The sequence below is a fragment of the Nicotiana tabacum genome, chromosome 12, assembly GCF_000715075.1.
Source record: "Nicotiana tabacum cultivar K326 chromosome 12, ASM71507v2, whole genome shotgun sequence".
NCBI classification, from domain to species: Eukaryota; Viridiplantae; Streptophyta; class Magnoliopsida; order Solanales; family Solanaceae; genus Nicotiana; species Nicotiana tabacum.
In genome coordinates, this window is record NC_134091.1 from 126,952,509 (window position 1) to 126,968,588 (window position 16,080).

General features: G+C 34.7%; 1 protein-coding gene across 2 annotated transcripts; it reads right to left on the reverse strand.

The window, feature by feature from the left end:
* Positions 1-3,702: 3,702 nt before the first annotated feature.
* Positions 3,703-15,827, reverse strand: LOC107780136 (plant intracellular Ras-group-related LRR protein 6). Of its 2 annotated transcripts, XM_075227067.1 has the most exons (22): positions 14,393-15,827; positions 14,053-14,295; positions 12,976-13,039; positions 12,733-12,869; positions 12,534-12,620; positions 12,381-12,456; positions 11,006-11,080; positions 10,845-10,914; positions 10,671-10,748; positions 10,488-10,548; positions 10,275-10,353; positions 9,974-10,064; positions 9,586-9,646; positions 9,419-9,486; positions 9,272-9,342; positions 8,082-8,219; positions 7,297-7,401; positions 5,806-5,930; positions 5,632-5,728; positions 5,477-5,551; positions 4,637-4,692; positions 3,703-4,075 (listed from the first exon to the last, which is right to left on the reverse strand). In XM_075227067.1, the coding sequence occupies exons 5-22, from the start codon at positions 12,611-12,613 to the stop codon at positions 4,000-4,002; spliced, it is 1,482 nt and encodes a 493-aa protein (XP_075083168.1). In that variant the 5' UTR covers positions 12,614-12,620; positions 12,733-12,869; positions 12,976-13,039; positions 14,053-14,295; positions 14,393-15,827; the 3' UTR covers positions 3,703-3,999. The 2 variants fall into 2 exon arrangements, with proteins under 2 accessions (XP_075083168.1, XP_016456140.1); XM_016600654.2 differs by lacking the exon at positions 14,053-14,295 and having other exon boundaries at positions 15,616-15,823.
* Positions 15,828-16,080: the final 253 nt, after the last annotated feature.

Consider the following 16,080-nt stretch of genomic DNA (forward strand, 5'->3'; position numbering starts at 1 on the left):
GATTCACCGGAACCGTCAAAATACGAATCCGAGTCCGTTTACTAAAAATATTGATATCTCTATTAATGTATTCTTAACACTGTCGCAAAAAGTTGCTAAATATTAAGTCAAGATCCAGAAAAGATAAGAATTGATTTATTTTTTTTGGGTAGAAAAGTTACTAAAGTTTAGTAAATAATTAATTAATTATTAAAGAATTGATAAAGTGGCACTTTGGGAAGCTTTGGTGTATCTTTACGTGGACCCACAGATCTACGACACATCACGTTCGATCACACGATAATCCATCACTTACTCCTAAGAAAAAACAAAAAGTTTTTCATTATTTCTTTTTCTTTTTAAAAAACAATTCACCTTTACTGTTGTACTTAATAAAGTGTTAATTAAATGAAATATTTAGGAAGAACTAAAAGTAGTTTAAACAAATAATTTTATAGTTAAGTCGTTTTTTCAGAAAGTTCCTAGCAAATCCACGGTCGCTACTCTTCATGTGCGCACTAGATAATCTGTTCGTTGTACAATAGCTCGCAAGTCACAAGAAATATAAATCATTTTAAAGGGTGTATTGAAACTTTAAAAGATATACATTTAATAGAAATCGAATATAGTAATGCTTAATTGCTAACTAGGTCGTAATTCCTAAGCATCTGAGAAATACTTTTGGGGATCAACGTAATCATTTCCCAAACTCTTAAAAACTCCCTTTTACTACAAAAAAGCGAACTCTTTTCAGTTCTCTTCTCACGCCTTACACGTTTGGAGCAATAAGTTAACGTTATGTAATCATGTAGGGATATTATATTTTTAGCTGTCATAAACTATTTATATTTAATAGTCAAAAATATTTATAAAATTTATATAATTTTTGTATATAATCAGTGGCGTAGCCACATTGAAGCGCCGAAAAATTACACTATTTTGCTAGATAATTTTTTTTATTTTATGTATATTTACTATACGTTGACTCACCTTAACTTTTTGATATATCTAATTATTTATATTTTGACACCAGTTGATGAAAATTTTAGATCCACCATTGTATATAACATATAAAATATTTATATATACAAAAAATATATATTTTTCGGCTATTATTTTAAAAATAGTTATACAGTGTCATTTTTTCTTTAGCTTAGCAAAGGCATATATGATTAGCCCAACCTTAAGCCATTTCTATTTTCTGCAAATTTGTGACACTTTTTCCAGTTACCAACAACCAGTGGCGGGATGCAGCTTTTACATCACGGATTCATTTCAGCTCAATATTTTTTTATTAAATATAAATTATATATATATATATATATATATATATATAAATTTATATATAAAAAATCACTATTATTTGGTGAACTACGTTTGACCTGATTCCTCAAAGAAGGATACGTAGGCGCCTCACAGCTCGGTCATAGGGTGCACGATATACATAACGTGCACAAAAAGTTATGTCTAGCGACCCCAATCAAAATCATACACTTTTGACCACTTCAAATTTAAATCTCGAATTAGCTTATGATAAACAACCAAAGAAAGGAAAAACGACAGGAAAGCTTTCAAACCCAAGCTTGTTAATAATAGTAAACAGTTAGGTACGTGACTTGAACAGAGAATCCCACTAATGGGTTACAGAAACTTGGAATAGGGATTAGTGAGTGATTTATAATAATAGTAAAATTATACTTCATCATAATTTTAAAAATAAATTTTTACTTGTCCACTTTCGCATGTCAAGAAAAAAATAATTTATTTTTCCTGTTTTGCCCTTAGCATTAATTACTTATTCCAAATTCATTAAAATTATATACCAATTAATATATGTATCATGGTAAATTATGTATTTTATTATTTTTTAAAAGATATGCAAAGTTAGTGGACAAGTAAAAGTGAACTGACGGAGTAGTAGTAAATATCTGATTATCTAAAGCAAATCAAGAATCTCGCATAATTAAGCAGATTTGACATTCTGTCTTCTCGAGTTTTGCAAGAGAGATACCCATAGAATCAAAATCAAAAGATCAATAAATGGTCTTCCAATAAAGTTGGGGTTTTCAGCTCCCATTTCCCTATGCTCTTTTCTTTCTTTTTGCTCCCAGTCTCATATCCGTCGTGTTTTTTTTTACACACTCAAAAAAAATATTAAATAGGAATTTTTTTTTGACTATTTTACATGTATTTATGTCTCAAGATATAATTTCTCTTCATTTATTATTTATTCATAATTAAGATATTTGTAGTTTTCAAAAATAATTAATATTAAGAGTAGAATAGGAGAAAAATAATTAATTTACTCTTGAACTTCTAAAATGACAAATAATTTAAGACAACTACTTTTAGAAATCACGACAGTTAATATAAGACAAGGAGTAGTAAGTAAAACCTATTTTCCTATGCTTATCTTCTGTGGGAACAAGGCTTTAACTGAGGTAGGTAAGGTTTGACTCTGGTGAGGGTTTAAGAGATTTAGATAGGGTTTGGCTATTATTTATTTGTTTGTTTGTTTATTTACACTTCTATTTTAGCAATCTTCAAATGAGAGTAACATATCTTGGAACTCGTGCATATGGGTAAGGTATTGGTGCTGAATTCTTTGGGATGAATTTTTGGATTTAAATTTGGTTTAGTTTTCTAAAGGATTGATTTGGAAAATGTAGTAGAAAACACTTTTGGGAAATAATCGAGCGTTTACATTAGATTTTTGGATTAGGTTTTCATTACACAACAAATAGTTTTTTTAAAAAAAAATTCTCCTCCCCTTTTGATCTCTCTTTGTTGGAGCTATTGCTCCTTTGGTAACTCAAACTCACAATCCTGAAATTGTCGGCGAGGGTGCTCACCATATGGAGCAACTCCCTCTTATCACAAATAGTTGAGTTAAATTGCTTCTAGATCAAAATAATTTGCTTCTAGAAAATTGAGTTTAAGTTGATTTTTTGTTTCCAAGTTTAGGCCGGTAACAATTTGTCTAGCTTTTCAAAAGTAAACAAAGTTGATTTCTGCTTCCCAAAAACTTCTGAAAGCAAATGCGCACTGGAACAAGCTTTAGATTCTTTTCAATTGTAACGAATCTATTTTAAATCTAAAGCAAACATCTCCTAAAACTATAAAGACTTTCTTAATATTAATGTTAAATTTGGCTAATTAATATAGTACCGTAGTAAAAAAAAAAAAAAAAATATTGCACGAAGCATCCCACGTTCACGCAAGTTTCGGAGAAAGACCGCACCTCAAGTGTTTAAGGTTTAGGATTTAAGAAGTGTGATGTAGGCAGCCTATCCTAAGGCACGTACCAATGGCTAATTCCACGACTCAAACTCACGACTTATTGTACCGTACTAATTCATACTTAATATCAGAGAGTGATATAAAAAGAAAAAGTTCACAGACAGCTGTTTAAAAACAGTGTGACATGAAAGTGCATGTACTTAAATGTTGATTGAAGTAGTGATATGAAGTTTAGGGGTTAAAGATAGTTGCCAGGGAAAAAGAAAAACTAGTGAGGGAACTTTGGTGAAAAATGTCTTCCTTAAAAATATCATCTGACAACCAAACATAAAAAATGACTAACCAAACACCAAAATATTAACTTACCAAACACTGAAAAAATGTCTTACTTTCGACGGCTTTCTGGGCTTTGCAATCACTAGCAAGGATCCTCTGATGAAAATGGAACCCAAAAAACAAAAAAGAAAATTGCATAAATCGCAATTTAAGACGATTCTGAATAACATCATTCATCTCAATTTGCTACGTGCACATAAGGGATGAGATGAGCAGAATTTGGCAATCATCCAAACAGCAAGTCACTTGTCGATTTAGTCATTCTCAGCAATACAGCAATAAACTATGGAATACAATAATATTACATTCCAAGTACCCTTAAGTTGGGGAATATATATCAAAGAAGTGGTAAGATACAAATTTCACACAGTGGACTCAGAAATAAGTGCTCTGATTTAATACTCACACCCACAGGCCTGATACACGAATCAAAATTCAAACAGGCTAATGCTCCACAATTCTCTCCTTCAAGTACTTCAAAACAGCTTTTGTTCCTCGATCCAAAATGGGCCTTCGGATGCTGGGGTTTAAAAGGAGGGAAGGAAAAAAAAAAGGGAAATACGGTCAGAATTGAAAGAATAAATAATTCAACCAAATGCCGTTTCTTAACAAGAATTTTATTGCAGGATATGAACATGTAGGGAACCTTGTGGTACTTTGCGAGAAAAGTTGGTGCAATTCTAAGGTGTTAGTGTATAGGTGCTACAAGCAGAAAGTGGAAGCAATGTCAGCAGCAACGGTTTTATTAGTTTTTCAAGTAATACTGACTAGTTGGCATATCAAAAATTCACTATTGGATAAATGGTTAAACGCGACAGCTGGACACGCATAGAGGAAGATGAGAGAAACAGATTGAAGCTAACATAGAAAAAGAAAGATACTTTTGTACTGATCTTCAGGCTCCACTGCATTGGTTGATGTGATATGCAGAATGGAGCATTTTTTAGTGTGTTTCTATTCTTGTTTTCAGCCTTTGCAACAATTCCATTTATTTAGCAGATAAAATCAAAGGAGGGAATAACCAAAAAAAGTGGTGTGTGTGTGTGTGGGGAAGAGAAGTAGAGGAAGTCATTAAATTCACCTTCGAAGTGGGTTACCGTCCAGTCTTAGCACCTGCAAACTAGGTTCAAGCAAACCCTACAGGACCATGTTTATAAAAAAGCATCATTTAGTAAATGTAAAATCATCAAATGTAAAAAACTGCAGACAAAATCTCTTAGAATTGGGACATACATGTCCAGACAAGAAATACTCCTGTTGTTATCTGGTACACAGTAGAATTTAGCCTATGGGAAGAATACTAGGATGCCTTTTTCTTTTTCTTTTTTCAGCCATAACAAAGTTATACACTTCCCGATGGCATTAAAGGGACTTTTGTATCAACATTCAAGAAAAAAAACCACCTTGGAAGTGCATGTACGGAGCAGCATAAGATGAAGTAGCAAAACACTATACAAGAGAAGATATATCACTCACAAAAACTGAGCTATAATAGCATAAATTCGGAGGATATAGCAATACGCTATTATTTCAAGATTTTGATTTTGATGAAAAAGCAAAATTATTTTCGGAACAGGAGGTAAATATTCGATTTAATATCATATTGTTGAAAAAAAGGAAGCAAAACTATTATTGCTTCGGATTTGAACCCTGGTCTCCTATGGTTCATTTTAGCTTCATTGACCGCTAAGCCAGACCTTGTATACTATAACTTCATGAAACTGATTGATAAAGACTTGCAAATCAGGAAGTTTATAATGTATCTTCAGGTAAACCCTTGGTTATAAGGAAATAAGTCTTAGGAAATTGAATATTTCGCCAAATCTTAATCTCAGTATGAATATAGCAAGATACTTCAAAAGGCTTACATTGTCTATTGACTCAAATTATAACTTTTTGAGATGTAAATGCTTAGACTTACCAATTCTGGTGGAAGAGAAGAAATGTTATTGTCTGACAGGTCGAGTTCAGTGAGAGAACCCAAGTTTACTATAACCTGTAAACAAATGATACCATATTAAACCAAGGTTTCAGTAGGATACAGAACTCTATTTCCTAATAAGAATATTACTTTACCTGTGGAATTGATTGAAGGGAATTTTGGCTCAAATCAAGAATGCGTAACTGCTTTAAGTTAATTATATCACTTGGGAAAATAGATATTTGCATCCTTCTGTTAAACCAAGTACCAAACATATGTCAAGTCTAAAATTTTAAAAATGCTATCAGTTATGAGTATTGTTAACAGACCTCAAATAAAGCTCTTGCAACTCTGGTAGGCAAGAAAATGCAGGATGCTCTGGTAAAGAACCTATATTTCCACTCAAATCCAGAACCTGAAGCTTGGATACAACTTGAAATGCAGAGGATGGTATCTATGATTAGGAGAAAAATAGGATTAGAAACAAACTGGCATAGAAAATATGATAAAAATAATAAAAGTACAAAGGAAAAAACTAGAATTTTATCCATGTACTCTGGTGCTGACAAATTTGACGGTAGTTTTCTCAACTGAACCCTTTCCATATACTCAGGTGCTGACAAACTTAATGGCAGTTTTCTCCACTGGTCATCTATGAATTTTATTCCTTTGGCCCTTAATATATGATAGCCATTTCTAGTGACTTGCGCCTAAAGAGTTCTATGCCCAATCAGCTGGCTACGTCTTCTCTATTTAATGAAACACTTTTCACCATGCTGCATCTTAAGATATTTATACACTTCTGAAGTACCAATACCAATAGCCTATAGATCATTTCATAATGCATGAACTCAAGTTCTTCAAATGCTTCTAGCTTAAACTAGGAGTAGATTTGTCCTTCACATATAGACTAGAAACCCAACTTTCACCTATTAAATCAATGCCTTTCTCTACCAGAAACTATCAAACAAAATTCTTAATCCCCACATGCAATTAATTCTTTTCCATAAAATAGGATGCTAGGGATCATCCATCCACCATTCTTTCAGGGGCTGTGTGAGATCATACAGCTTTGAGCACTTGGTACATTCAAACATTCAAGATATCCGGAGCTAATCCTCTACTTTCTACCTTATAGTTGTTTCCTGCTTCCCCTTTCTCATAAAGTTAACCAATGCAGCACATGGATAAAAGAATATAGACTAGTTGGAAAGAAGAAAAAAAAAGAATATAGATTAGTCTACTAGTCATAGTATTAACCATAAAGTTTCCGTGGTATATTGATTCATTCTCTAGAGCAGAGGCAAGTAATGCAAATAAGAACAAGACAAGTAACTTATTCCCCCTCCCCCCCCCCCCCCCAACCCACACACACACACAACCCCAAAAAATAAAAGAGAAAAAGAGGATAAAATAAAAGTTCCTAATCCCTCTCTCATAGGGCTTCTCTTTCTGAGAAGGCCATCAATACTCAAGTTCATTGAAGAACTCTCGAGGATAGCACAGCCACATTTAGCATTCCCTCGAAACTGCTCTTTCTGTCATGCAAAATATATTTTCAAGCCACGTTTTTCTTTTTCTATTTCAATAACAGTTACAAGGTTGAATTCCCCCATAAAATCATTGAAGAACTTCATTAGATAAAGGACGGGAAGCTGTATCAAAAAGCTGCCAGATTGATTCTATTATCTCATTATCCCTCTTTACTCCATATCTTAAGTATGTGACTCATTTGTTAGTCTTCCTGTATAAGGGTATATCTAACTCGACAACAAAAAGAATCTTCTGTTTGTACGCAAGACAGATCTAAAGCCATTTACCTGTCTGAGGGGATTATTGTCTAGCTTCAAACATGTAAGTGCAGGAAGTGATGTTAAGACTGAACCAGGCCAATCTTTTATCTTGTTTTTGGATAAAATGAGAGTCTGCACATTTAAAATAAAGCGATTAGCAACAGATAAGTCAATCCAACCAACCCTAAATTCTTCACTCACAATTTTCAAGACATTATGACAAACTAAATAAACATGTCCTAGAAAGTGAGTTCCCAAAAGTTCTATTTGTCCTTTTTATCTTTTCATGGACCAAAGGACTATAACCTGCAAAAAACAAGAACAAATGACATAGAAATCCAGAAGAAAATGTGGTTAAAGAGGGACAGAATGAATCAGAAACCCCACAAATGTAAGTTGGGAAATTGCATATTAAGAAAAAAAACTTAAGATGTTCATCTCCAAGCCTAGCCTACTCTACATTATCATATGCTTTCGCGAGCACGTCCAACCGTGCCTTGCCACTTGCCAGTTCAAAGTCTAAAAGCCGGTTAATAAGACATATCCGGATTCTAGTGCTTTCGAGATGGTTCGATCGCTAACAAAGACAAGCATGGGAAAGAGCCCGCATGGCAAAGGTTGTTGAGTTACAATGCAACTACTGCATAATGACAATTATCACTCTACTAACGAAAATCAAAGATATATGAAAATATCCTGCTTTCAGTTATATCTTCCACAACAATAATGATTGGCCTTCATTTTTTTTGTCAATCAGGCTTGATCACCTTTTGCCATGCAAACATAGGGAAACAGGAAAATACATTGTGTACCTCCAAGGAAATACAAGAGCAAAGTTCAAGAGGAAGTTCTTCGATTGAGTTCCCTGAAAGATCACATTTTGAGATGTCTCGTGACTTCCAGACATCTGAAGGGACAGCCGTCAAACCAAATCCTCCTAAAGAAAGCTCCTGCAAATACAACTGCTCATGATGATACAATCACCAGATAGGGAGAAGAATCAAATGTATTTTCCCATAGAATGTAGCACTACATGCAAAGTCACTTAGTATTCATTGTAGTGACCAAATTAAATCATATTTAGACCACAGAGAAACACTAAACATATTCGACTATCAAGTTCTGGCTTCAGTGTACAACAAATGCTTTTTGCACACATTTGTCTCTAGCAGCTCTTGAAAACAAAAATTCTTATCAGTTGTCCCTTGAATTAACAGAGGATTTGTGATAGGAACTATATTGCAAAGCTAGACAGTAGAGGCCATAATATGGAATTTATCAGAAATGAAAGTTTTACAAATTTGAACTGCTCCTCTGCACAAATATTTGAAGCTTAAGAGAAAAGAAGATTCCAGTAGTAACTAAACTGTTGTAAATCTCATAGTCAGTGTTGTCAAAGGCGCGCTTAAGCCCTGAAGCGAGGCTCAAAACACGTTGAGCGCTTCGCCTCGCTTTGTGGGCGCTTTAGTGTCGCATCAAAGCTCTAAGTCATACTTTTCCTTGCAAATGAGTGTAATCCTGAAAAGGCGACCTTAAACAATTGATATTTCACTTTATTGTGAATTTTTTTTAAATTTCTTTGTCCATATATTTGTTACTCATGCTTATAATGATTAGTCTTGGACTACATGCATATTTTTACTTTTTCTTTCATTGCGCCTTTTTTCATTAAAGTCCACGCTTTATTTGCGCTTTGCGCTTAAAGCCCCAATGGACCTTAGAGCTTTTTTGCGCTTTTCGCCTTTGATAACACTGCTCATAGTCATGCCTATATCGTGCTTTCACTGGCTCCAGTCCATTAAAAAATATTAAAAACAAGTGGACTGGACAACTTGGCTATGTAGACTACAAGAATCACCTTTGACGACATTTATGGAAGCTAATTTTTATAGTAAGATTCAACTTTACCCATCTCCACTGGTGGCCAAACATCCAGCAGAATGAATATATTATTACTGACGTGAGCATGGGAGATTTTAGAACTATAAAGTTAGTGAATAACCTTTGAAGACAGGGACAGCCTAGCTGCCATGGCAATAACATCCTCCTTTCCGGGCGTAGCAGCTGCAGATTCTACATTCAGAGTAGTTGCATCAAGAAAACAAGAAATTGAAAGAACGCCCTTATTGAGCAAATAGCACCATCTTACCTTCATCAGTTGGAATTCTACTTCGAAGAAATTTTAATAGAGCAGGTGTAGGTCCATTTACCAACGAGCTGGAGAAATTTTTCAAGTTAAAAGAAATTTTGAAAAATTTCAAGTACTGAGAAAACAATTAAAAACAAACAATAAAAGCATCAAGATCTACTTTCAACCTCCGAAGTGTTCTAATAGGGTTGCCAATAAGCAGAAGCTTCCGCAAAGTTGTCATTAAGCCTAAGTTATGAAGTTGTAACCAAGATTAGCTCATATAAACACAATATAGTAACAAAATAACGTTATATGCTCTTGCACTCGCAAGAAAATGCAGCAAGAAAGAAAATGACAGAAAGGAAAAAACTCCGTTATGTTGGTATTATAATAAAAATAACAATTACCTATATAAAAGAAAAGGACAGAACAGAAATGATAGTGAGAACCAGAATACAAATGACACAAAGTCAAACAACATAGCTACACCCAAATACACTACTATTGATAAATTTGTATAAAATACAGGAACTGAGCCTCTAATACAGCCTACCAAAAACAAATACAACCTACCAATATCTGGAGGCAATCCAGACAATGAATTGTTAGATAAGTCCAGCATTGAAAGTTGCAATTTACATGCCTCCACTGGGTACTCCTTTAACTGCAGATGGCAATAAACAACTTATTCCAACTGTATAGCCAGTTGACAAAATGATTTCACCAATAGGAAACTGGTTACACTAGAGACCAAATTACAACATCTGATATTCAGGGCACTGCTAATATCTTCAAAAAAAAAAAAATCACTGAAACACTTTGGCATAATTATGAGAATCTCCTAGTGAATTAAAGATGACGAATAAGTAATCACCTGGTTTGAGTGGAGATCAAATATCCCCAACCTATTAAGTGCACCTATCTCCACAGGTAATGAAACAAGTGCATTATTCCTGTCGAAGTGGACAAAACCAAAGGATGGGGCAGCAGATGGGGCGGTGGAGAGGACAAATGAGAAGGTGACGACATGGAATAAATTTATGCCTCTCAAAACCAATGAAATACAAGCATCAATGACATGAAATACCCCATATAAAACTCCAAAAGAGATGAGCAATCCTTTATTGAGGATGGAATTGATGAAATTCCTACAGAGTTCAAATAAAGAGAGCAAACCAGGTCATGCTAACTGATAAAAGATAGACAATGCAAAAAATTCAGCATTATTTAGAGTTGTGTCACAACCACAATAAAAGCTTGATGTACTCACTGTTCTGATGAAGGTCTAGGCGAATCAAGCGTGAAAGGCTTCCTACATTCTCTGGAATGTTATTGAGCAAGTTTTTCGCTGTAGAAGTTAGATGTACGGTAAATCCAATTCCTTACTACGAGTTACTAAGAGTCAATTTGGTAGTAGAGTAAAAATAGAATACTCAGAATTTACATGCATTGAGTTCAGTAAGCATTCTGCATGATGAAATCAAACTCTCAGGAAGCATAGCTAACTTGTTTCCCTGCCATGAAGATGCTAACTGTCAAGCATGACTTTCCGAGTGCAAGACTATAAGAAATCATCAAGCAGTAAAGTCAATAAGGTTTTAGTACCTCAACATCCAACTTTGTTAATTTTGAACACTTCGCTAGATCTCCTGGCAAACTGGAAATGCTATTGTTTGATGCCTGATTGAAGGAACAGACAGAAGGAAAAAACAAACTGGTATGAACAAATGGAGGAGAGAAGTGGAGATTGTCTGATAGTTCATGTTTGATCAACATGACAAAAGATTGCTTCTTCAAGTCACAGCAAGTCTCCATGCTAATAAGACTTTTAAATGTACTGAACTCCCTCAAATAAATCATTCTCCACTAATCAGAATAACTAAAATTTTCTAGAACTCCGTCTACGTGAGCTTCATAAAGTATAGCCGGTCTCAAGTCCAAAAAAGGATGACAGTTGCAATAAGATAACTGCTAGGGTAAATTTCGTCTAAATACAAGTATTCCTCTAAAATAAACCTGAATAGAACAAAATGGATACAGAGGATTGCTCTGGCCGGCGCCCAACTAATTTTGGATTAAGACCTAGTTGATTGATTGATGTTGGGCAAAATGTTATTAAACTTATAGGAGCTACATCTTGGACAAACAGGTGCGGCACAATTGGATATGGATCAACAAGTGTTTTGAGTGCACTCGAACTTATTGTGCATGTGACATTCTCCCATGCCGTAAGCGAATCTTCAATTTCTTGCACTCTTTATCGAACATTATCTGGTAAAATACTCAAAAATCTGGCTATTACATGAAGAGATGATTTGGCCAATAAATGCATAATGAGATGATCTCTTATGATCTCAATAAAATGTGTCCTCCCTTCCAAGGACAAAGAAGAATGACCTTCAAAATTGTTCGTCATCTCATAATTTCCAATATCATGTTACAAAAGCCCACTTATGACTTAAAAAGTGAACTTAAAATCATTTATCCTAGAATGGCTAGTTATTTATGAAACACCAAGTATTTCCACAACTTACAACTTTCACAGAAGTGGATCGTCAGATAGACCCTTTAGAAACTTGCATATTGACATAAAGTCCAAGCTAAACTTTTCTTGCATAGTGCTTTTGCTGAAGTTCAAGATCGATACTCGCTTGGTTAAAAAGTCAAAATATTTCATTTTCCTCTAGCAGTTTTCATGTTAACATTAGACAACAACTTCCTTATAAGTATGATATTGACAGTGCCATTCTCACAGATGCCCTTCTAGAAGTAGACATTCAAAATTTAAGGTGGCGAATAATTCACTAACAACAACAACAACAAAAAACCGAGTGAATTCCCACAAGTGGGGAGAGAATAATTCACTAAGATTTGCAAAAATGACTGCTGTCTCTAAAAAGCAAGATAAACAGTTCAGCATTTTAATCAGAACCATCTTTTCTTAACATAATAACATATCATAAGAAAGATGAGGTGCTACCTTGAGGTCTGATAACTCCACGCATCCTCCAAGGGAGTTAGGGAGATCATTTAGTTTGTTGTTTGAACAATCAAACCTGGAGTCAGTAGATTTTTAATAAGAAAGTAGTATTTCAAATGTTATTTAATACATTGGTGAAATGCTCAAACCTACTTGACTAGAGAAGCTGCTGTTCCGATCTCTTCTGGAATGTTCACTATCAAGTTAAATGATACATCTAAGGACTTTAGCATGTGAAGCCTAGCAGAACAAAAAGAGAAGTCGTTTAAATCTCTGTGATCAGCTTTCATACAAGATGCTAAAAAGATCCAGTCCAAAGTAGTTCAAGATTGAAGAGGTTAAAAAGGCATACTCTCCAATAGCCGCTGGAAGACAGGTTAGCTTGTTGTGACTGACATTAAGCACCGACAGTAGAGGTAAATTTCGAAGATCTTCCTTCAATGTTTCTATGTTGTTATGAGCCAAAATCAGCTTCTGTAGCTCCACGGCCTGAAAAAAGTAGAAGGCAAAATTTGCATCAGAGTTAGAAATTCTCAAGGAGATAAACCAGGTGCGTAATGAACTAAGACGTATAACTAACGAGATGTTCATATACCTCCCACCACTTCTCGTCCTCACTGGCTGCATCCAAACTTTTGTATACATCATTGGGCACCTCACTGCACATGAAGAAGCAAGTCATTTTCCTACTTTCTATAATTGATGCAAATAGACCATTTACCATGTCTCTGCTTAACAAACATTAAGACATTATATCTTGAACTTATTATCTGCATAACAAGTACAGTGGTCATTCAATCACCTTGCTGACACCTATATATTACTGGAGAAGAGCAATATGAAATTTCCTGGCATAATGTAAATATCAATATACCAATAGTTAACCAGTCAGATGCATAAGATACTGCCCCGTTTGTCCCATAATTTATTTTCCCACATTCCAAAACATTGTCCAAATTCAATAATGAATATATTATAGTTCTAGCTTTTTAATTTTCCTACGTTACCAACAACAACAACAACAACCCAGTATAATCCCACTGGTGGGGTCTGGGGAGGGTAGTGTGTACGCAGACCTTACCCCTACCCTGGGGTAGAGAGGCTGTTTCCGATAGAACCTCGGCTCCCTCCCTCCAAAAATTCCCCACCTTGCTCTTGGGGTGACTCGAACTCACAACCTCTTGGTTGGAAGTGGAGGGTGCTCACCACTAGAGCAACCCACTCTTGTCAATTTTCCAACGTTACCCTAAACATAAAACACTGTAGCACCAGTGTCTTGAGTTTCTCTTATCATGCATCATATCTCGATAGAAAGCCACTATGTTAAGATTGTTTCTCATAGAAGGGAGTATAAAACTACTTCCTCTTTGAGAAGTAACGAGAAAAAAATAAACAGGGGTAAAATTGCAAATTAGAGATCTTTAATTTTCAGACATACATCACATGCATCAGTCAATGTTCCATTTTCTTGACTTGTCAAAGAAGAATAAAATTATGGTATGGAGAATACAGAGTTAAAATATGGTATGGATAACACTGAATTTTTAATCCCATATCCAACCGTATTTCTTTAGCCCCCCCTAGAGCATGCAGTTTAGAATACCTTATGAGCATATTGCTTAGTTTTCCATTTCATTGAACAATAGTCAGCCTTTTGAAAGTTAAGGCAAACCTTGGCTTCTGGATTCATGCATAGTTGTATTTTGTTTCATATGTAATTCAAAGTTGATGACTTGATGTTTGAAACCACCGAAAGCCAGTATTTGTGCATTTGATCAACAGATGATTTCAGGTTCATCACTAGCTCATATGGACTTGAACAAACCACACTGACTTAAGGAAATCGAAAAGATCATTATCCTTATGGCAATTCATCGGAATAGAATGCATGATTGTAAGACCATCAAAGCCACCTCTTTATCCAAAAAGAAAAAAAAAGGATGATTAATCTCAATGTCCATAGCAATCCCCTCCACATTTAATAATGTATCTACAAGTAATAATGTGCTTACAGAAGAAAAGTGACGTTCTTCCTCCTATCCAAAGATACACCATTCAATGCAGCAGCTGTTGTTTTTTGTCTTAGAGTCATTAGACATAAATTAACAGCCTCTCTTATGAACGCCTCTCTTCCTTCATAAGGTAGGGGTAAGGTCTGCATACACACTACCCTCCCCAGACCCCACTGTGTGGGATTGCACTGGATTTGTTGTTAGTTATTAGACATAAATCGTTTCTGGCACAATGAATTGGTGTATGAAGGAAAATTTTATATCTTGAATCCAAAAAAGTAACCATCAGTTGTTCGTCTTCATTTATGATTGAAGAATTGTTGAAAACAAGCCACTGCCTTTATTTTCTTCACTTTAGCCTCAGAATCTCTTCAAAATCATACAACTTTGTACCAAAAGATAGATCATTTCCATCTACCACGATATATATGCCAAGTCGATCCACTTCTTTCAAACCGTAATTTCCACGAGAACAGAGCTCAATATCAATTTTTGTGAAACTTTAAATCTAGAGTTGCACCCAAAATTGTGGCCTAGTGGTCAATGAAGTGGTGGCAGAACCATGAGGCCTTAGGTTCAAATCCTAGCGGAGGCAAAAACCACTAGGTGATTTCTTCCTCTCTGGCCTCTACCTAAGCTTTGGTGGTCGGAGTTATCCGGTACTTGTGCATGTGGATGTAGGAGATACCTAGTGGAATAGTTGAGGTGCTAAAAAGCTAGCTCGGACCCCGTCATAAAAAAATCTAGACTTTTAAGTTCTATACACTGACAATATAAAAGATATTTGCATAATCAGGTCACTTAAAGGTAATCGTAGGTAACTCTATCTAATAGAGCGAACTAGTAACCTAGAATAAATTATAAGTGACTTGCTAAAACAGGTTAGAATTACTTTGGCATAAAAATTTATATACACTGTCAATGTACATAACTTATATCCTTAAATCTATATTGAATTCATAGCTTTTTTTCCAAAAGTTTTGACAAACTGTTCATCGGAGTACAAATAAGTCCAGATTCGTTAATGATCTTTCATATCCTAGGTCCTCACACAACATTATTACCAAATAAAACCGATTTCGCAGCTTTAAGGATGTTCTAAATTCATCGTTTTAAGCACAATACGAACAGTAAATTAAACCTTCAGTGGCGAAATAGGAAATGTATAAATCAAGTCAATAACAATAAAAAGTGAGAGAAGAATAAGAGAATTAGGACTTTGCCTGAGAGAGCGATTTGATAAGTTGAGAGAACCGGAAGTTCTCGCAGCTTTCAGCACTCGATCCATGGCGATTGATTCAGATTTGTGTGGAGAGAAAGAAAGAAATAATGTTTAACAAGATCTCTCTTGCGCCCGTTTGGTAAAGTGTAATACCATTTGGTACTTGAGTAGTTTAAACTTGAAAGTGAAGACTTTGGCAAAAGTTCATTGGATTAAAGCTGTGGTCATTGACATAGATATATTTTTAAATTATCAATGAATTTTAATTTGTGATAGCAACTTAGAATAATATTTTTATCATATTACAAATTAATAATAATATTATTAAGAAAGTTTGTCCTATAATTATATATTACACCTACGATTTAATTGTATAAATCATTTACGACTCCTTTTTTACAAGTCAACTAATCTTTATCTCAAGATGTAATACATACAATTAATATAAGACACTTGAACTGGAGTA